The sequence below is a fragment of the Tamandua tetradactyla genome, chromosome 11, assembly GCF_023851605.1.
Source record: "Tamandua tetradactyla isolate mTamTet1 chromosome 11, mTamTet1.pri, whole genome shotgun sequence".
In the NCBI taxonomy this organism is placed as follows: Eukaryota; Metazoa; Chordata; class Mammalia; order Pilosa; family Myrmecophagidae; genus Tamandua; species Tamandua tetradactyla.
This window is the reverse complement of record NC_135337.1, coordinates 5,022,189-5,044,290: the sequence shown is the minus strand read 5'-3', so window position 1 is coordinate 5,044,290 and position 22,102 is coordinate 5,022,189. Positions and strand designations below refer to the sequence as shown.

Sequence of the window (22,102 nt, the reverse complement as noted above, 5' to 3'; positions counted from 1 at the left end):
TTTGATGAACCCTGAAATCATTACACTAAATAAAAGAAGCCTGACACAAAATTCATTTATGTCGTACGAATCCTTTAATATGAAATAGCCACAGTAGGCAAGTACATGGAGACACAAAGCTGATTAGTGGTTTGCAGGGGAAGAGGGAATGGAGAGTGATTACTTAATTGTTATGATTTGTTCTTCTGGGGTGTTGAAAAAGTTTTGAAACTAGAGAGAGGTGATGGTTGCATAATATTGCAAATGCACTAAATGTCCCTGAATTGCACACTTAAAATGGTTAATTATATACTATATGAATTTTATCTAAATTAAAAAAAGCAAAAACAAAGACTTGCCACAAAAAATAAATGTCAGCACTAGATTGCTTCATGAGTGAAGGAAAATACAGGATATAGGCCACATGATCATCTCAGTAGACTCAGAAAAAAGCATTAGACAAAATTAAACACTTTCATCATGAAAATACTCAATAAACTAAGAATGGAATGGGCATCTATGAAAAGTCACAGCTAACATCACACTCAGTGGTGGGCGATGGAACGTCTTCCCTAAGGAATGGGACAAGGATTTCTGCTCTCAGCTTCTAGTCAGCCTTTGTGGTAGGCAGAAGAATGTTCAAACATGTTCACACCCCAATCTCTGGAACCGTGACTGTGCTACCTTACATGGCAGAAGAGACTTTGCAGACGGTGAATAAGGTTACAAACCTTAAGATAAGGAAATTATTCCAGGTGGACCAGTGTAATCACATGAGTCCTTAAAAGTGGAAGATGATGGAAGAGTGGGTCATAGAGATACTGGGTGAGAAGAACTCAACCTGCTGTTGCTGACTCTGAAGACTGGGGAAGGAATGTGGCTCCCTCTGAAGATGGAAATGGCCCTTAGTTTACAGCCAGTAAGAAAATGGAGCCTTGGTCCTCCAATCACAAGGAACTGAATACTGCCAATAACTTGATTGAACAGGAAATGGATTCTCCGAAAGGAACACAGCCTGCTGACACTTGGATTTTCCTCCACTGAGACTCATGCTGGATTTCTGAACCACAGAACCTATAAAATTGTGTTGTTTTAAGCCACAGAGTTTCAGGTTAAACAATAGAAAACTAATACAACATCATATTTGAAGTTCTAGCCAAGGTAAATAGACAACTAAACAAAACTGGATAGAGATTAGAAAGAAACTGTCTCTATTCACAGATGATATGATCTATATACCGAAAATCCTAAGCCATCCACTCACACAAAAATACTATTAGAACTAATACATGTGGGAAGCAAGGTTGCAGTTTACAAGTTCAACAGACAAAACTCAATTGCATTTATATGCTTTGGCAGTGAACAATGTGAAAATGAAATTAAGAAGATTCAATTTACAGTAGACTAAAGAATAGACGACTTAGAAGTAAATTTGACAAAAGTATGAGACTTGTACAATGAAAACAAAACATTGTTGAAATAAATTAAAGAAGACCTAAATAAATGAAAAGGGATCCTGGGTTCACAAATCCAAAGATTTAATATTGTTCAGATGGCAATACTCCTCTAATTGATCTACAAATTCAACACTATCCCTATCAAAATCTTAGCTGCCTTAGCTAGAAGTAAAAACCTAAAATTGTGGAATTAAACCCCATACCAAACTCTGAAATCTGTTCTATAACTAATTGTTGTGCTAGGCTTTGAAATTTATTGCTTTTTTTGTATATATTTTATTTTTCCAAAACAGAAAAAAAAGTCAATTGTGATGACAAAAAAGTATTTATTCCTTCTAACCTCCAATGTACTGGAGCAGCCACATGGAAAAATCTGAGATGATTGTATAGTAGCCCTTGAAAAACTCTGGGATCTGTCCTGTAACTACTTGTTGAAGAGTGCTTTGAGTGCTTTTTTCTTTCTTTGCTTTGTATATATGTTATATTATACAGTAAAAAAGGTAAAAGGTAAAAAAAAAATCTTAGCTGCCTTTTGTGTAAAAATTGATAAACTAAGAAATGCCAGGGACACCAGGTAGCTCAAACAATCTTGAAAATAAAAAAATCTGGGTGACTTACATTGAAGCTGTAGTAATCAAAACAGTGTGATGCTAGTATATAGATAGATATATAGATCAATGGAATAGAATAATTGAGAATCCAGAAACAAAGCCTTATAGTTGAAGTCAATTGGTTTTCAACAGGGATGCCAAAACAGTCCAATGAAGAAAGAATAGCCTTAGCCTTTTCAGCAAATGATACTGGAACAAATGGATACCCACACACATACACATTCAAAATAAGATTCCATTTTTCACCTCAGACTGATGAAGTTCAAAAAGTTTGATGATAAAGTGTTTTAGTGAAAACAGCCCACTTTAGGATATCGTTGCTGGGAATAAAAACAGGCATATCCTTTCTGTGTGAAAATTTAAATTGTACATATCCTTTGATTCTGCAGTTCTAATTCTAGAAATGTATCCTGTACATATGCACAAAGATGTATAAGAACAGCTGGAAACCACTCGATGTTTATTGATAGGAAGCTGGCTAATATATTATGGTACATTCATACAATGGAATGCTATATAGCCATTAAAAAGAATGAGATAGATCTGTATGTGTGATAGGAAAGTGATTTCCAAGATATGTCCATAAGTGAAAAAGACTGTATCCTCATTATTCATTACAGTGTCTGACACATACTTGTTGATTAAGTAAATGAACGATGGCACGATTGTGGTATGACGAAAAACTTAGTTGGTCTTTGTCCCCAGTTCCCAGGAAAAACCTCTGAATCTTTGGATTTCCTGTGATAGTTGCAGGGCAGGCCCAGCCATACCTGCAGTCTTAGGGTAGGGGGCTGGCCACACTAGAAACCATGTTCTTAGGGGTTGGGGCTTTGAGCCATGTCATGTCAGCCTCACTTCCCTGATTTTGGGAGGGAAAGAGAGCAGCAGACTGAGTTTACCACATGGATGTTGATTTTGTCACTCATGCCTACATAACGAGACCCCATATGAACTCTTGATGCTCTATGAGTGTCCGTGACTGAAAAAATAAATGTATCGCTGCTGTGCTGGGCAGGTGAGCTGTTCTAACTTCACTTAGTGAGGACATGGCATTGAGTCCCTCCTAACCTTGCCCTATGTGTCTCTTCTTTTGACTTCTTATTTGTATCCTTTTACTATAATAAAACTATAGTAAGAATAGCACTTTAGGTGAGTTTTGTGAGTTGTCTTAGCAGATTATCAAACCCAAGTGCATGGTGGTGAACGCCCAGATTTTTAGCCAATTGGTCAGCAATATAGGGGGGCCTGGGCCCCCAAACTTAAGACTAGTGCCTGAAGGACAGTCTTGTAGAGAATTGCCCTTAACCTGTGGAGTCTGGGTAATTAAAGCCAGAATTGAATTGATTGAGCTACTACAGTCTTTGCAGTTGGCATCTGTTTCGGTTTGCTAAAGCTGCCAGAATGCAATATACCAGAAATAGGTTGGGTTTTTCAATGAGGATTTATTAAGTTACAAATTTACAGTTCTAAGGCCATGGAAATGTCCAAATTAAGACAGCAAGAGGAAGATATTTTCTCAGAGGAGTGGCTCCTAGGTTTCCTCTAACATGGAACGGCACATGACGACATCGGCTGGTCCTTCTTTCCTAGGTTGATTTCAGTGGCTCTCTCTCCTCCAGAGGCTTTTCTCTGCATTTCATCTCTTAGATTCTCTGAGCTCTCTGAGTTCAGAGAGCAAGGGGATTAAGACCCACCTTGAATGGGCAGGTTCACATCTCCACTGAAATAGCCTAACCAAAAGGTCCCACCCACAATAGGTCTGTCCCCACAATTAGGATTAAAAGAACATGGTCGTTTCTGAGGTGCAATAACAGATTCAAACCAGCATAGTGTCTGTGGCAGTTAGATTCAGGTGTCAACTCGGCCAGGTGAAGGTGCCTAGTTCTGTTGCTGGGGACATGAGCCAATGGCATGTGAACCTCATCAGTTGCTGATTACATCTGCAGTCAGCTAAGAGATGTGCCTGCTGCAGTGAACAATGTTTGATTTAATTGGCTGGTGCTTAAATGAGAGAACTCAACATAGCACAGCCCAAGCAGCTCAGCATGCCTCATCTCAGCACTCAGAGCTCAGCCCAGGCCTTTGAAGATGCAGAAAGAAATCACCCCCGGGGAAAGTTGTTGGAACCCAGAGGCCTGGAGAGAAGGCCAGCAGAGATCACCCTGTACCTTCCCACGTAAGACAGAACCTCAGTTGAAAATTAGCTGACTTTCCTCTGAAGAACTCTATGTTAACTAAATAAATCCCCTTTTATTGAAAGCCAGTCTGTCTCTGGTGTGTTGCATTCTGGCAGCTAGCCAAACCAGAACAGTGTCTGAAACTGTTATTGGAAGTTTGCAGAATGTTTTGTAAAACTGTCACAAGGATGCAGAGCATTTTGCCTAGTATCCTCCCACTTGTATTTTTTGAAGTGTGTGTATGCATGCATATGCGTGTGGTTGCCTCTAAGAAAGAGAATGAGAGAACCAGTTATCTTTAATATTGTTTGAATTATTTTCATCTTGTGCAATAGGGTATTTTTCTTAAAAAAAAAAAAAGCTCAAGAAAAGCAAAGGAATTGGATACACAATTACTTATCCCACCTGAGGCTGTCTTCAAGATTTTAACATATGTTGAAAATTTTGCTCCTAATAATCCAGTGAATAAAATGGATAATCAAGGTGATTTTTTTACTATTTTTGGTCAGAAGTGGAATATGATTAGAAAATACTGAGATACTTTGTTATTTTATTCTGGTGACCCCAGATGGGCTCTGAGAAAACTTCCAGAAAACTGGTTCCAAAAATGATGCCCTTAGTAGCTGTATCATTGGAATAAACACATACCCTCTTAAGTACTTAGAAGAAAATGTGTTTTGAGAATCTTCTTTCCATTAACTTAGTTTAATTTTACCTTTTAAATCACTCTTGTTTACTAGATGGTCATTTTCACTCTTGTTTACTAGATGGTCATTTTGAACAGCCATTGGTAATAGTCAATAATGTCTGGCTTCATTTGCAGGTAAACAGCCAAGGTCAGGAATCCAGGCTGCAGAGCCTTCCTAAACATTAACTAGGGTTGACTGCTAATCCCAGCAGCTCCCCAGACTGGAGTCCTAGAAAAGCATAAGAAATAATTTTCTAGCAAACAGCTGTTTAAAATTGATGTTGGCCACCTTGGGGAAAAGTAAATACCCCCAGGTTCAAGTATCAACTGAGAACTCGTTAGCAGGCACATGGGAGAGAAGCTGCAAGCATCAGATGAAGTGTTAGTCAAACTGCTGTGAGGTCTTCTGTGAGTGAGTGGAGCTGCCCTCCCCAGATGGGCTGAAGCTGGTAGTTCTCTGCCTCACTCAGAAGATTTCTTCCAGCCTTGGGTCTTATGTCACTGTTTAGATGGTAAGCTTTTTGAGAAGTCTCATTTTAATTCCAGTCTCTGGATGGCCATTCCCTGACACATTAAGAGGTTGTACCTCCATACTTAAAGTATTCTGAAGGGTGGTATCCTTTCTGGGTTAAAAACAGTTCCAGAACCCATTTGCAGTCAAGCAGATGTGCACATTTGTTCGCTGCTACCCAGTGCATTTCATTTTTCTAGAAAATAGTTGATAAATTTAATTTGCTCTCATTTTTGGGAAATGACTTTATCTAATGAGAAAGTTGTTAGATCTCAAAAGTTCAGACACATATTTGGGGATAAATTTGGAAGGCTTGATTCTCTTTTTTTCCCCCAGAAGAACCTCATGGCCTAAAAATATTCAGGACTTAAAAGAGCTTACATCTTCCAAATAGCCTGGCAGAAGAGAAGAAAACAGCCCCAGATGGTCAAATTTGGCAGTGCCTGGGCCACTGTGTTCCAGACACCATCTTGAAAGTAGATGAGGATTTATTTTATGGTCAAACTGGGATGTGACACTTGTTTTTTGGAACGGGATATCATGTGCCTCCTTCCTTGGAAGGAAGCGAGAGCATAAGCACAGATTTTTTTCCACTAGATTAATCCTTATCATAGTTTCTCTATTTATTCAGCAAATATTTAGTGTGTGTAGTTCAGTGGGAGGTGCTGCGAGGAACATATCGACATTAGGCTTAGGAGCTTGAACTATATTTCAGGCAGAAAAGATGAAAAAGTAAATAACTACAAGGGAGTGTCTGTAGCATGTCACTTGAATGGATGAGAATATAAGGGCAGTGGAGGTCAAAGGAAGGAAAGGCTTTTTGATTTTTTAGGTATTCAAGGGTTTATAGGAGCCATGGAGTCCCAAGGAAGGGGACAAAGAGTGTTCTGTTGGCCAAAATGTCAAGGAGAATGAGAGGCAATTACATTTGGTGACTAGGGCATCGCCATTGACCTCTAAGCAGAGGAGTTTCAGGAGAGGGTAGTTTTGGAAGCCAGGTGATAATGAGTAACAGGGTGAATGTATTTGAGGAAAGGGACTGGCGGCCACTCATTGGAGATGCCTGAGGGTGAAAGGAGAGGGTGGGTGGGGCAGAGTACAACAGAGTCAGTGGGATTTTTCTTTTCCTTAGAAGGAGAAAACTGTTATTTTGAATGTAGAGGTACATGAATTATTGAAAGGTCAACCATCTTTGGAAAGAAATAATTAAATCGTAGGATCCCAGGGAGGATAATGTTAATAAAGATAAGAACCACAGGATAAAAAAATAGTACTTTTGATCAGGAAGTACCATTAAATGCATTTTTACATTTTATGTAAAATAATTGCATAAGGAAACTCCAATATTATTGCTGCTTAGTAATTCAAGTGACAAATGGCAGGGGGTGGCAGAAAGTATCAAAAACCACATCCATATTTAGAGTCTTACTCTGTAAAGAACATTAATGTTTTACATTTTCTCATGGTAAATTAATGAGATTATCCCTTACCTGAAGCCAGGATTTTTCTGAACCTCATTTCCATCTTTTGCATCCATCACCTGTCCCCCTCAAGTGCCAAGTCTGTCATTTGTTAAACAAGATTACCAAGAAGAGAGAGTCAAGTGACACCCTTAGTAGATAGAACCAATGAGTTTCATTAAACTTTCTTTGCTATAGTACAGAAGTTTTTAGGGTGCTCTGTCATTTAGGAGTGACTGCAAGTTTAATCACCCTTAATAACCACCACTATATTAGACTTTATGGGTAGAGCCAAAACATGTGTATAGCACGTGTATTTGTGTATGAATACTAAATCTTCTGAATGTATGTTCAGTTGTACTCCCTCTTTACTGTTTAAGATCAAAATCGAATGTGTCAGGTGGGCCACGGTGGCTGAGCAGGCAGAGTTCTCGCCTGCCATGCCGGAGACCCGGGTTCGATTTCCGGTGCCTGCCCATGCAAAAATAAATAAATAAATAAAAATCATATGTGTCTTAAAAGACTGTTTCTGAGCTAAGGCCCTCATAGGTGTTGTACCTGTCCTCCTCAGGTGCAGGTGTGTTTGCAGTGATGAACAGCCATTCCTTGTCCTTGCTGGGGAAGCTGACAATCAGTGCTGCCTTTAACATTGTTTATATCTACACCTCCGAGCTTTACCCTACCGTCATCAGGTATGTGTCCCACACAGTGACTTCCACCTTCACACGTTCTGCGTTTTGTCATATATGCTGCCCTTAACGGAGGCGTGGTTCTCACTCCATCTGGAGTGTAGTTAGCATCGGGGGACAGCAGCGGCTCGGCCAGCAGCGGTCAGCGCAGAAACTGTCTTTGTAGACCAGTCTTTGCCTGCTTAACTGAAGAAAATGTAGGAAACAAAGCTCTGGCTTGAGCTGAATTCCCTCATACAAATGGTGAAATAAGAACTCTGCACTAGACATATTGTCAGATAGCACTCTGATGCAGTGTTCGTTTCTGTGGCTTTCCTCTGTTTGATCACCCATCCTGTGTCAGGCATGTGACAGAGGGACAAGGTCTCCTCTCACAGAACCTACATTTTAGCAGGGCACATGAACAATCAGACAACATTTTTAAGAGAAATGTCATAGAGTAATAAGTAATATTGGATTTAAATATTAGATGTTTAGTGAGTAGGACATGCTTCTTTCAAAAAGAATATCCCATCCTAAATTTCCCTTGATAGAATAAGTATGAAAACAAAAAACCAAATCCAAATTTGAAGGGTGGGGTACAACTTAAGCTAATAATGGTTTGAGCCATTATTCCTTCAACCAGAGCTTTTACATTCCTTTCAAGAATCATTTCAGGGCAGGCCACAGTGACTCAGCAGGCAGAGTTCTTCCTTGCCATGCTGGAGACCCAGGTTCGATTCCCAGTGCCTGATAGTTCTTTCTGCCCGTTAATGTAAAATCCCTTTTTCCCAATAAAAAGATCAGGTTTTCTGTAACTGACTAGTCATTTCCTAACTGTTCCTGTAACCTACTTTCTTCTGGCTCCTGGCTGTAAAACTATGGTGACTGTTTTGTCCAAACTGGACTTCTTGAAAATGAACAGAAGAGATGATTAATGATTAAGCTGGGATAAAATGGTGATAATGCCCCCAGTCTATGACTGACATCATTCCTTCCCTTCCCACATCCTTCAAACCCAGCTCCTCAAAAAGGTATTGTTCTGGTTTTCTGGAAATACAAGTTCAACTGTCAAGTCCTATTGATAAACCTGACTCTTAAATGGTTAGTTCACTGAGTTTAATTAACTGTGCAGATTTCTCAGGTTTTTTCATAAAACCCTGGCTCTTTCTGGCTATATGAACTGACGAAAGACTTAAGAAACAAAAATGAGAAGAACATTTGGCAAGAAGTAGTCTGATGTTCATTTCTACAGCATTGTCTGGCTGCACCATCTGACATAGTAGCTTGCAGCCTCATGTGGCTATTTAAACTAAAAATCGGTTCTTCAGTCTCATAAAAAAAACATTTCAAATGCTCAGTAGCCACATGTGCTTAGTGGCCACCGTATCGGACAGTGCAGTTATAGAGCATTTCCGTCTGCACAGGAAATTGTGTTAGACCCCGTGCTTCCACTTTGGGATGTGCTGTTCCAGACCCACTTGTTCCCATGGCCCTTAAATGCTCCCCTGAGAATTTACTGATTTCCTTTATGTTTTCTTCTGCCTTTCAGGAACGTTGGGCTTGGAACCTGTTCCATGTTCTCCCGAGTTGGTGGGATTATTGCTCCCTTCATCCCCTCACTGGTTGGTTTGTACCTCCTCCTGGTTTTGTTTTTTGTTATTCTCTGTTTTGGAAATGCTCGTGCTTTGAGTAGAAAGAGGTAATGATGCCGTTTAAGATGGCCTCACACAAATGGGAGCCTTGTGTCTTTTAAATGAAGACTCCAGCGTTCCATCAGGGTAGATGGACCTAGTGGCTGTGATTTTTTTTGCTAAAGTTTCCAGCCACTGTCGAGTCAGCTAGTGCCAGCTTTGCTTCCTTCCTGTCCCCTTCATAAGTTAGTCCATCAGCACATATTTATTGAGGCATTACTGTTGTTCTAGTCTGCTCGCTGCCGGAATGCAATATATGAGAAACAGAAGGACTTTTAAAAGGGGGAATTTAAGAAGTTGCTAGTTTACAGTTCTAAGCGCTAGAAAATGTCCCAATTAAAACAAGTCTATAGAAATGTCCAATCAAAGGCATCCAGGGAAAGATACCTTGGTTCAAGAAGGCCGATGAAGTTCAGGGTTTCTCTCTCAAGTGGAAGGGCACATGGTGAACACAGTCAGAGTTTCTGTCTCATCTGGAAAGTCACATAGTGAACACAGTCAGGGTTCCTCTCTCATCTGGAAGGGCACATGGTGAACATGGTCAGGGTTCCTCTCTCATCTGGAAGGGCACATGGTGAACATGGCATCATTTGCTAGCTTCTTCCCCTGGCTTCCTGTTTCATGAAGCTCCCTGGGAGGCATTTTCCTTCTTTGTCTCCAAAGGTCACTGTCTGGTGGACTCTGTTTCTAGTGGCTATGTCGTTCTGCTCTGCTCTCTCTGAATCTCTCATTCTCCAAAGTTTTTCCTCTTTTATAGGACTTAAGAAACTAATCAAGACCCACCCAAATGAGTGGAGACATATCATCACCTAATCCAGTTTAAAAACCACTCTTGATTAAATCACATCTCCAGGGAGATGATCTAATTACAGTTTCAAGCATACAGTACTGAACAGGGATTAAAAGAAATGGCTGCCTTTACAAAAGGAATTAAGATTAAAACACGACTTTTCTAGGGTACATACATCTTTTCAAACCAGCACATTCCACCCTCTGGATCCTAAAAAAGACATGTTTTTCCCATATACAAAATACATTAATTCTATCACAATATCAGAAAACTTTAAAGCATTTCAGTAACAATCAAATGCAATACAAGGTTAAAACCAGTACAAAGTCTCATCAAGGTTGGGTATAAGTATGGTCTGTGCTCAGGCAAATTCTCCTCTGTTTCTGGACCTTTGAAAACTCATAACAAGTTATTTGCTGCCAGCATACAAAGGAGGAACAATCATGGGGTACATATACCCATTTCCATAGGGAGGAAGGAACACAGGGGTCACAGTACCCAAGCAGTTTTGAAAACCCGCAGGGCAAAGTCCATCAGATTTCAAAGTCTGAGAGTCATTTCTCCTCAGGGCTTCTGAAAGCAGCAGTTCCACCCTTTCTAAAGGCCCACCCAGAGGCCTGCCCCTCTCCGAACACAACCTTAGGGGACACTGGGGAGACCACCTTTTTCTCAGCTCCACCATCTCCAAGCATGGGGCTGCACCCGGGCTCTCTGCCATCTCCGGGACACACGCTCAACCCCTCCGTGTGGTGGCAGCCAGGCTCTCCCCAAACCCCAAGGAATGTGCTTCACCCTCTCCAAGGTCTGAGGCGGCATGACTCTTCCACTGCAACCAGGTGGAAGGCCCATCCTCTGCCTTTGGGGCAAACTCACCCTCTCCTTGGGCTTGGGTGGGTCCGCTCTCCTGGCCCGAGGCTTCTTGACTTCAAACCTCAGCCTCCATGGTTTTGCCTCTGAAGTTATTTTTCCTCCAATGTGTCCCTTCTCTGAACCCCTCAGTCCAGATTGGCAGCGGCTCTGTTTATGCATGTCCCACAGCACTCTCATTGGCTTTCTATGCAGTAGCCTTGGATCATGCCCATCAGACATAAGGAGTTTCCACAGATCCTTCCTGGATAACTCCATGTCCAATCCTGGCTTTTTCTGAGATAGCTGACTGCTTCCACATCTGGTCAAGTCCTCACATGGGGCACTATTCTCTGGGGTCTCCCTTTCTGGAGGCCCAGAATTTTCCAGGACATCAATGTCTGGTTTCTTTTTACTCAAGAGTTCAGGTTTCAGCTTATCTCTCTCCTGTCACATTTCACTATAAGCTGTGAGGAGAAACCAGGCTGTGCTTTCGACATTTAATCTGGAGATCTCTTCTGCTAAATATCCAAGTTCATGGCTTTTAAATTCTGCCTTCCAGCCAAAGCCACTAGTCAATTTTGTCAGATTATCTGCCATTTTAAAACAAGGCTCACTTTCCTTCCAGTCTGAAATAATACATGCCTCATTTCTCTTCAAAGCATTCTAGGCCTTCTCTATCAAGCTTCTTACAACTCTTCCAGAATCTTCCCCTTATTCATTTAAAAAGTTTTTCCAGCATGTTTGGTATTTGCAAACTGCAGCAGCACCCCACTCCTTAAGTACCAAAATCTGTTCTAGCTTGCTAGCTGCCAGAATGCAATATACCAGAAGCAGAATGATTTTTAAAAAGGGGAGTTGAATAAGTTGCTGGTTTACAGTTCTTAGGCCGAGAAAATGTCCATACAAGTCTATAGAAATGTCCAATCAAAGGCATCCAGGGAAAGATACCTTGGTTCAAGAAGGCCCATGAAGTTCAGAGTTTCTCTCTCAAGTGGAAGGGCACATGGCTAACACAGTCAGAGTTTCTCTTCTGGAAGGACACATGGCAAACACGGCATCATCTGCTAGCTTATTCTCCTGGCTTCCTGTTTCATGAAGCTCCCCGGAAGGCATTTTCCTTCTTCATCTCCAAAGATCACTGGCTGGTGGACTCTTTTTCTTGTGGCCATGTCGTTCTGCTCTGCTCTCTCTGAATCTCTCATTCTCCAAAGTTTTTCCTCTTTTATAGGACTTTAGAAACTAATCAAGACCCACCCAAATGGGTGGAGACATGTCATCACCTAATCCAGTTTAACAACCACTCTTGATTAAGTCACATCTCCAGGGAGATGGTCTAATTACAGTTTCAAACGTACAATACTGAATAGAGATTGGAAGAAATGGCTGCCTTTACAAAATGGATTAGGATTAAAACATGGCTTTTATAGGGTACATACATCCTTTCAAACCAGCACAACTGTGTTCTGGGCTCAGTGCTGACCGCTTTACGTATATCATCTCCTGCAATCTTCATGAAACCCATGTGGGATGGGTACTGTTGTTACCCCTGGGTTAAAGATGAGAAATGTGGCAGAAACAGATTGAATACCTTCCCCAAAACCTATTTAGAAGAGAAGCATAGTTGGCAGTATATTTGTTAATATTTTTTGCTATTTTCCTAATTTTAAAGTCAAAAGAAAGGGGGATGGACTAAATGCCCTAAAAACCATCAAGCCATGGAGCCTCCTATACATTTCTCTCCTTGGTCTGATCTGTGACCAGCCAAGATTCAGTGAAGGGTGACTAGATCCTCTTCCCCGGGTGTATTTCCTCTTGTGTTGCACCTATGAGCCTGCAGTGTAGACACCTATTCACTGCTGCCTCGCTCCCAAACCTCCTCATACAGGGGTGTTGAGGAATGCCACCACGTCCCTTCATTTTGGGGTGCAGTATTCAGTGCTTCCTTTTCCGGGTATCTGTCTCCATGTTTCAGGCTTAATTTTAGGTCACAAGACCCTTCTTATGAAGGAATCATATTTAATATCATATTTCGTTCTATAAAATGTGTACAATATTAATACAATTGAGCAAGGAAAAGGCGTATTATAAAGATATCCCTTTTTGGATGACTTTCCTAGAAAATTTCAACACTGAGTAATGTGTCTGTGTTGATTCTGCTAAGCTTAGAAGAGGTAAAAGGGTTGTTTTCCCCTTAATTCAGCAACACATCCACTGTGCTGGATGTGCTGGCTAGAGGTGAGACACCCCCCCCACCCCCATCGCCCCCATCCCCTTACTCTCCTTCTCCTTTCCCTTCCTTTCCCCCCAGCCTCCATCTGTCCTTCCCTGTCATCTTCCTCCTTCTCCATCTTCTCTTCAGTTTTGAAAAAATCAGGAAAAAATTATCTGAAGAGGAATCCTAAAGTAAAAGTGGTCCCACGTATAATCACTTGCGAACACTGGACACCAAACCCGAAGACCCTGAAGCAGAGCCTCTCCTGGGCACGAATTCAGGAGTGTTAGTCATTCTTAGAAAGGCTCCAAAGCAGCATCCGACGGGGAATGTGTTCTGTGATATCTTGGAACCCCGTGTATTTAAAGAAAAGGTTGAAATGATTCTGAGCACACGTTTTGATGCTTTGAAGCAATGACTTGTAGGTTGTGTTCAATTGAACTAATTTTCACACCGTGTATAGGTGGTAGAGTTCTCTATGCTTTCCCTTTTCTTTCCAGTGTTTTATACCTTTAATCCTATGCATCTCAGTTCTGGTGTTAAGCAGTTCAGCAAGGCTTTGTGGGATTGTCTGGCTGATTCCAGATAAGAACTTTTTAAAGTTCATTATCATCAAATGTTCTGGGATGTCTCCTATGTGAAGAGCAGAGGCTGTGTTAAAAGCTGCTCAGATACAGCCCTGTCCTCCTCTCCCCTCGTGTATAAAACAGCCTCCTGCTTCAGAGCCTCGTGCCAGTGGTCACTTCCCTCTCTACATGCCTGAGGAATTAATCAGTGATTTCCCAGGACAATTCTCTATGTGGAAAGAAAAATTGTTTATAGTGGGTTATAGTAGGAAGGCCAGAAAAGACAATTCTTCAGTCTTGAGACTGCTGATGTAATCTTTTGCGGAAACTAATACTGATTTTTTTGTTTCCATGCTGCTCCCTATCTTTGCAGAAATATGTGCAGTGGTCTTTACCTTTCATTGTCTTTGGGACCACTGGCCTGACATCTGGCCTCCTGAGTTTATTATTGCCAGAAACCCTTAACAGTCCATTGTTAGAGACGTTCTCTGACCTTCAGATGTACTCCTACCGGAGGCTAGGGGAGGAAACATTGTGTTTACAGACCTTGGATATCCCACAGGTATGGAGATATTTTTCTTCATCATTCACATCACTACTTGGATGATTAGTTTTTAAAAAATGAATGCTCTGGTAACATGAAATAGAACAGAGAAAAACTGTCAAAAAACAAAGTCGGGATCTAATAACAGCTGACATCAGAGAAATAAAGAAGAGATGATTCATTTGTTTTCTTGAACCCATTAGAGGCTAATTCTTAGTGGAATGGTTGTCATAAAAATACATTTGTTGGTTGACTAGCTAGATAATAATTTTCATTTTTGGAAATGTCATGGCATCATTTCACTCTTTTCTCTTTCCCTGATTTAGTCTGCAGACAAGGAGGGCACCTTAGGTAGCGAGAGTGAGGAAGAAGAGGAGTTTTATGATGCAGATGAAGAGACGCAAATGATCAAGTGAAGAGTCCTCAGATTTCTTCTCAGAATCAAAGGATCATCTTTTATGCCTGTGGCTAAGGCAGAATCTCCCTTGAAACTTACAAACTGAAGAAAGACAGACTCAAAATTACATAGGAGGTACTCAGCATGGAATGATTTTTTAAGGCACAAAAAAAGTTGGAGATGAGATTTCATGAGATGACAGTCACCGCATTGAAGGATCTGCTGTTAATTTATCCGAAGTTCAGGTTTGGCTCTGAATCCTGGCCTCTGGCAAACAGCTCTAATCCATATCGCAGAGTGGTAGGCAGATCTGTTTGTAGAAATTTGGTCATGTTACTTTTCTTTCATCATGACCTAGAAGCAGATATTGAAAATTTCTCACTATTTTAATGGGATAAGATAAGCCATTCTTATGACTGAATCTCTATACCATATTTGACATCTACTCCTAACCAAGAATCTTTGGAGGTGGGTAGGATTTCCGTTCTGTATCAGCGGAAGTGCACTGAAAGAGCCTTTGTGTGGCCCAAGGTCCTCCGGCTTTACCTGAACTGATAAAATTCTAATTCTCAGCTTGGTTCCCAGCCTCATGGTCACCATGAGCTATTTGTGCCATTAGTTCTGTAGATGTCTGACTAGTAAAAGCCGACATTACCAAAGCAGTTTCTCTAGAGTCAGAGGTATAGCTCCCTTTGATACTCAAATTGTTTAATCTCTTTAGTTCCCACTTGTACGCACCTCCAGAAAAACATCCATCTGAGATTCTGGTACCAGCAATAACTCAAGATCGTGCTCAGTAAGCTTCATAAAAATGGAGGGCAGCTAAAAAGTGGCATGTTGAGCATTTGAATGTTAAAAAAAAAAAAGGTGCAGTTTCTGAGGAAGAAAAGAAAATTCTCTTGCATGAATTTTTGGCTTATTTTGTTTTCAGTTTCGCACAATGAGGGCCTTGGATAACATTTAAGAACGTGTAAAACAACTCTTCTGGTCCTAGATCATCCTGCCTATGCAGTGAGAATGGAAGGCACAGTAAATTCATAGGAGGTGTAGATTTTTCAAAAAGTACTACCAACTTTCCCGTAAATCAGTATCATACTTAGTTTCCTAAAGTCACATGTTGAAAATATGTGTACCCTGAAACTTGCATGTTATCTCAAATAGGAGCATTAATCTGGGCTCACTCAGTTAGGCAGCATCGCTTTAGGTCATCATGTCCCCAGCTAGGACAGTTTCCGTGTTTTCAGAATTGCATTTCCATTAATGTCTTAGAGAAAAAGAGAATGCACTGGGGTAAAGAGAAGCCATCACTGTCGCTGCTTCTGGTGATCTTGGAGCCATCACCTCCGTTAACTCCAAGTACTGTCCTGTTCTCTTCCACAGTGACTTCTTGGTTTACCCTCTCTCAGTCTGTATCTTTGACTTTGTTGAAGTATTTTTGTGTCCTTTATTCTTATCAGACTTTTCATAGACAGGGGCCACCTCTCCTATGGGTTACTTCTCTTCTGTGCCCAATAATACTGCCCTAACACAGTGAGGAGCTGAAGAATATGACAGTTTCCAGACTTCAGGGAAGTCATGGAACCCCTCTCGGTAGCATCCTTGCTAGCCCTGGGCACACCTGGCCCAAACCCCAAAACTGTGCAATCCTGGTTGGCTTTCCCTAGAAACGAGAGTCTCTCACCAGCAGGAGAGGAGGAGAGGGAGAACTTACGAGGACACTTAGAAGTTCTTCTTCAGTGTTCAGGCATTAAAAGTAAAACATTAACCTAACATGTATATAATTTTTTGATTGATTCCAAAAGTAATATATACCATTATAGAAAATTTAGAAAATAGAAGGAAAAAAATCTACTACCCGCAGCCCCAACACCCGAAGAACACAAGTGTTATGGGTTTGTTCCAATTGATAACCAATTGGGGGTCTTTCTCTCCATTGGCACCAGGTTTCCCTCTGCCTCTGGCTATATAAATTAGGGTCCAGTCACTTCTCTTCATGGGTCCCATCATTTCACAGCTATGCTATGAAACAATGGAGGGAGAGACAAAGTTTGAGCACATATTGCTTAGTAAGGCTGGGCTGGCCATCAGTTGCTTGTGTCAGAAATGTCACTAAATTTTGTTCCTTTTTAGATGGTCCCCTTATGAAGTTTAATGGTTACTATTCTTTCTTTTTACTGTCTTTATAAAAACAGATTTTTTCTTTTTTGTTGTAACTGTTGAAGAATATTGATTGTAAAAAACGTGTGCCTGTGCGTAATTGCATTGATTGGATTATTGAAAAGATATGATAAGTGACATATTTTGTTTGTGCAGATGATATGTAAAATGTATCTATTTCTATTGTTTATTGTTTGTAAAGTTAAAGTTCTTTTCTCCTGAAAGGCAACGAGAAAAATGTAAGACACATAAGAAACCTCAGCATTTCCGAAGGTCAGCACCTCCTTGCTTGTTAGAATCTTGGGACCACATCAGTTTGTTGCAAGCACCTGTGTTACAGTTCCCTGATTTTACAAGTCATAGTCATAAACCTATGAAAATTCTTATATTTATTATTTGGCTGCTTTTTAGCAATATAGACATTCTTTAGTATTTAAAAACAAGCAAATAAACAGAATAAAACAGACAAGCAATTGAAAGCTTGGGGGGGCAGGATAGGTATTTTTATGGAGATCAAATTGATGAAGATTCTTATTGTAGATTTATATTCGTGACAATTTCATATTGAAACAGTATTATATCAGAATTAAAATATGGCTATCTATAAGGACTCACTCCATCACAAATCCCTTTCTGGTCACTGGTTCTTAACGCAGAAAAGTATCCATAAAGGGTTACATTTTTTGAAAAATAAAAAAATATAGATATTTGGGCTTTTTGTAAATTTAATAGAGGAACGCAAAGCACAGGCCTTTTATTTTTGTTCTTACAGAATTTGTCAGGAGGTATAGCAGCATCTTTGGTGAATTGGATAAATATAGTACCTGTTAGAGATTATGGGAGGCATGTGGGTCAGAACGTATAACGAAATTGAGAGATGCAGGCACAAAAGATAATTCTGAAAATGTTTTTAGAAAGAAAAAAATATAAAGATGATCTTTTTTTTTGAAATCCATTTGATATAATGCATTAAAGGAGAAAGATGTGGTTACCTCAATAGATGCATAAAGATTATTTGACTAAATTAAATAAATACCCATTCAAAATAAAACTTATTACCAGACTAGGAATTCAAAGAAATGTCCTTAATAAAGTATGGCATACAACAGCTGTTCACACTCTTTTGTCTTGGCCTTCAAACTTTCTTGATCATGACCCACAGTAAGAAATCTCTCTCTCTCTCTCTCTCCCCCCCCCCCCGCTTTCCCTCCCTCTCCCCTCTCCCCCCCTCCCCTCCATATGTATGTGTCTGTACATATGCATACTTCTATATAACTTTCATGAAGCAATACTTAGCTATTCTTGCTAGGCACACTGACAACTTATATACTGTTCTATTTTATCTTTAAAAATGCTATTTGTGACCCACTAAATCAATTTCAAGACTCACTTGCAACCCACAGCTTTAAACCCCCTGCTCCTTCTTGTAGTTCAAAGCTAATAGGTTCATCTTCCCAAACTCCCTTACAGCTAGGCTTCTAGTGCAATTTAGTTTCAGTCAGTCAGATGCAGACAGAATTTGAAAGATGGAAGTGAAATGAAGGCCCTACTTCTCATGCACCTGTTTTTTTTCTGCAGGAATTCACAATGGAGGAGGCATTTGGGTTTTCTGAGGCTGTGTTAGCAGAGATATTGAGTACTGAAGACACACCAGTAATCTGACAACTACATCACACCACACTGATGTTCCTTTTTTTAGGAAACAAAAATTGATTATAATCTGCAAAGGCTTCAAAGTTTTACATATTTTTCTTCCTCATTTTCTTGAGAATACAAAATAGAAAAGCAGCGACTTGAAATGGAATTATTGTTTGTAATGCTTCTAATGCAACATGGTAGATTGGAAGACTTAATTCTGAAATTTATAGAGCAGAAAATCAGGATAGAGCAGTGGTTCACTCTCAAATAATATTCTTCCCAAATTCTTTGTTGTACTTAATTTTTCCACTGTAGTTTCCTCTATATGGGTCCTTTGAGCAATGGGGATGAGGGGAGTGAAGAGTGCTTTGCTTTTTTCAGGAAGAAGGGCAGCAGAAAGGACCAATGGTTAGGAAATGCCCAACTCTATAAAGAATACTTCCATGGACCTTTTTTAGTGTACATTAGCAATAGAGTATTGTATTAGTTTCCTGTTGCTGCTATAGCAAATAAACCACGAATTTAGCTTTGGATAATACAGATTAATTTTTTTATAGTTCTGGAGGTGAAAGCCCAAAATGAGTCTTAAAGGGCTAAAATCAGGGATTCTGCAGGGCTGGTTCCTTCTGGAAGCTTCCAGGGAAAGTCTCTTCCTTACCTCTTCCACCTTCTCCAGGCTGCAGCATTCCTTGGCTCCTGGCAACATCATTCCAGTCTCTGGTTCTGTTGTCCCATTGTCTTCTAACTCCCATCTCCTGCCTCCTCTTATAAGGACCCTTGTGATTACATCAAGCCCACCTGAGTAATCCAGGATCATCTCCCCATCTCAAGATTCTGAACTTCATCATATCTGCAAAAAAAGTCCCTTTTACCGTGTAAGGTAACATTCACAAGTCCCAGAGATGAGGAGATAGATATCTTTGGGGGCCATTATTCAGCCTACCACAGGTGTCTCAGTATGTGTCCTTAAATGATCCTAATAGACGAGATCTGATGGCATCATCAGAGTATGTTGTAAGTTGAATGGAATAATTTTGTCATCCCTTGGAGCGTCCAAACCATATTCTAACAGCACCAGATCTACATTTACTATTGATCCTGTTGACCCAGTTGGCTAAGCCTGAAGTCTCCTCCTGAGACATAGTGTCACTTAACGTGTGAAAAAATAAACTGCTTGCAAATGAATTTGAACCTCATGATCTTTGTATCATTTTATTCAATGTGGAAGTGGTATCTTAACAATTTGCCAGGGTACCTTTTTACCATTTACCAGCAGTTGCCCTATCAAGATCAAGTCTATCATTAGCTTTCATTTATTTCCTTCAAAGTTATCTTCAAACTTGCCCTTCATTATGTGCTCATAAAGCATCCTTTATTCTTCCATTATAGTATTTATTGAGTAATTTAATAAATGATGATGTCTCCACTACTAGGCCGTAAGCTCTGTGGAAACAAGGTCATGTCTTTTTTGTTTTCCACTACATTCCAGCCTATTGCACTGAACTCAGTGTTTGACAGGTACTCAAATATTTTTGAAGAAATGTATGAATAACCCTCCCACCACTCTTCCATATGAACTCTTGCTATGTTGAACTCAAAAGCAAGCAAGGATTCTGTTTCATCTTAATAACTCTAAGAACTAGTAAAGTGTCTGGAAAATGGTAGGCATTCATTAAGTTTTTGAATGAATGAATACCTAGATACAAGGAAGTCAAGATTGGTTTAACTGGCCTGTCTGTATTAATGTAATTAAAAGGGACGTTCTCTCCAAAAGCAATTTGAGAAGAAGTCTATGAGTTATTTAGCTCTGAGAAAGATACTTATAGTTTAAGAGAGAAATCCAAATGACACATTAACTTTGTATCTAATCTTACCATTTTCTACATGGTTAGAATTAGGATTAGAAGACATTCAAGAGAGAAGTGACCCCTTAATGGAAATAAACAAAGAAGGATTGTTCTTAAATAATTACCCAAGTACCATTCAGCCCTGGCCTGTAGAACAATGAATTTGATTATCTGTTTTCAAAAAACTAACATCTCCCTGTCCACATACAGAGGCATCCTCCCCTTTGAAGGTATTATTTGAAGGAATTTTTGGCACAACCATCAATGTTATAACATTCAAGTCTTAAAATAAGTCATCTAACAAAAGCTTAACATATAAAACACTCAGAAAAGCTGTCAGTTTGGTTCCAGACACATGAAGGCTGAGCACATAAAAAAAAAATTCTTATTAGGATATTGGATAAATATCTAGATTTGTCTATTTGCCAGGTAACTTGGAAGCTGGCTTTCATATGTTGACTACAATATAGGTCATCTTTGGCCAAAATTGCTGTGTCAGAGGAAGGAGTTGAGAGTAAAGCCTAAGGGGAAAGCTGGACATTTAGGCTGATTGTATGTATTTCTCCCTCCTGCCATATTCCAGAAAAAGCTACTTATTAATTGATTAGTAGGTTCCAAAACATCTTAAGACCAGAAAATGCATTCGGTTGACCTAAGACTATAGGCTTCCATAATTATTGATTCACCAATGTCGTAACAAATACACAGCAGAAAAGATAGATTTCTTACAATGAAAGGACTTATGATTTTCTCAGTCCAGTCCATCAAGAGCCAAGGCTTAAAGGAGGAAGGATGACCACATAAAAGTTTGAAGACCTGGGACAGCAGTAGAGAATTTTGGGGAAAAAAATTCATCAAAGAACAACATTAATGTTAATTCGATCATGCAGAATAAAGTGTTAGAGCGAGTTAAGCAGAGGACTGAAACAATAAGTTTAGTGAGCAAAGGTGTCATAAAATGACATCCAAATGCAAAATGGAGTGATAGCCTGACTTCTAATTTCCTTTCAGCCATTTCAAAACCACTCATATGGCTTAGTTTATACTTAGGAAGATATGGCACAAAAGATAAAAACATTTCCTCACGTGAGGGTCCAGTGTTCAAGAGATTATTTCACTACAGAAGAAAAATATATTTCTCAAATATTCATGTACATACGTGCCAAATCCTATTGTAGGTGCTAGATTAAAAGAATTGGCATACATAGAACATTGTTCTAAGCACTTTGTATGCCTTGGCACATCTAATCCTTAGAAGAGAACTGAAATTTATATTATTGGTTCCATTTTATGGATGAGAAATCTGAAGCTTAGGTTACGAAACTTGCCCAAGTCACATTAATAATTGGCAAAACCCAGATTCAAACCTAGGCCATCTGGCTTCAGAGGTCACTTCTTAAAAGACTATCCCATACTGCCTGGATTTTTGAGTTACTGAGTTTTAACCAGTCCTTATTTTCCATGCATTGTTTGATGATGGCAGTTAATTCCCACAGCTCTCTCAGGTAGGTTTTATAATCCCTGCTCTGCTGATGAAAACATTGATGCTCGGGGATATTAAATAGCTTTCCCAAGGCCATAGGTAGTAAGTAAAAGTGCTGTCTAGATCCCATTTTGTCTTATGCCAAGCACGGCCCATGCACTCTGAACTGAGTTAATCGGAGAGAAGAGGGGACATTTCTGTCTCAAAAACTACTAAGAATGCATCCAACTTCTCCCTGGCTTTCAGGAGTCCAGAAGAAGAGAGGAACAGATGCTGATAGATTCCCTGTGAAGCCATGGCTCAACTTTTTGATTAGGCTCCTTCTGGAGTTAAGGATTCTTTTTTTTTTTTTTTTTTTTTTTTGATAGTCTTTT

The 22,102-nt window shown here is 39.9% G+C and overlaps 1 protein-coding gene across 3 annotated transcripts in view; it reads left to right on the top strand.

Moving 5' to 3' along the window:
* SLC22A15 (solute carrier family 22 member 15) overlaps window positions 1–19,589 on the top strand; it is a 106,187-nt gene extending 86,598 nt beyond the window's left edge. The window contains exons 9-13 of one of the 3 annotated variants that reach the window (XR_013159192.1): window positions 7,455–7,575; window positions 9,104–9,176; window positions 14,036–14,224; window positions 14,533–16,026; window positions 16,076–19,589. Coding sequence is in view for 1 of the 3 variants with exons in the window: in XM_077119784.1 (XP_076975899.1) it covers window positions 7,455–7,575; window positions 9,104–9,176; window positions 14,036–14,224; window positions 14,533–14,622 (473 nt within the window). In the remaining 2 variants the exon portion in view is untranslated. Of the gene's footprint in view, window positions 1–7,454; window positions 7,576–9,103; window positions 9,181–14,035; window positions 14,225–14,532 lie in introns of all 3 variants that reach the window. The other 2 variants (XR_013159193.1, XM_077119784.1) reach the window with 2 other exon arrangements.
* Window positions 19,590–22,102: the final 2,513 nt, after the last annotated feature.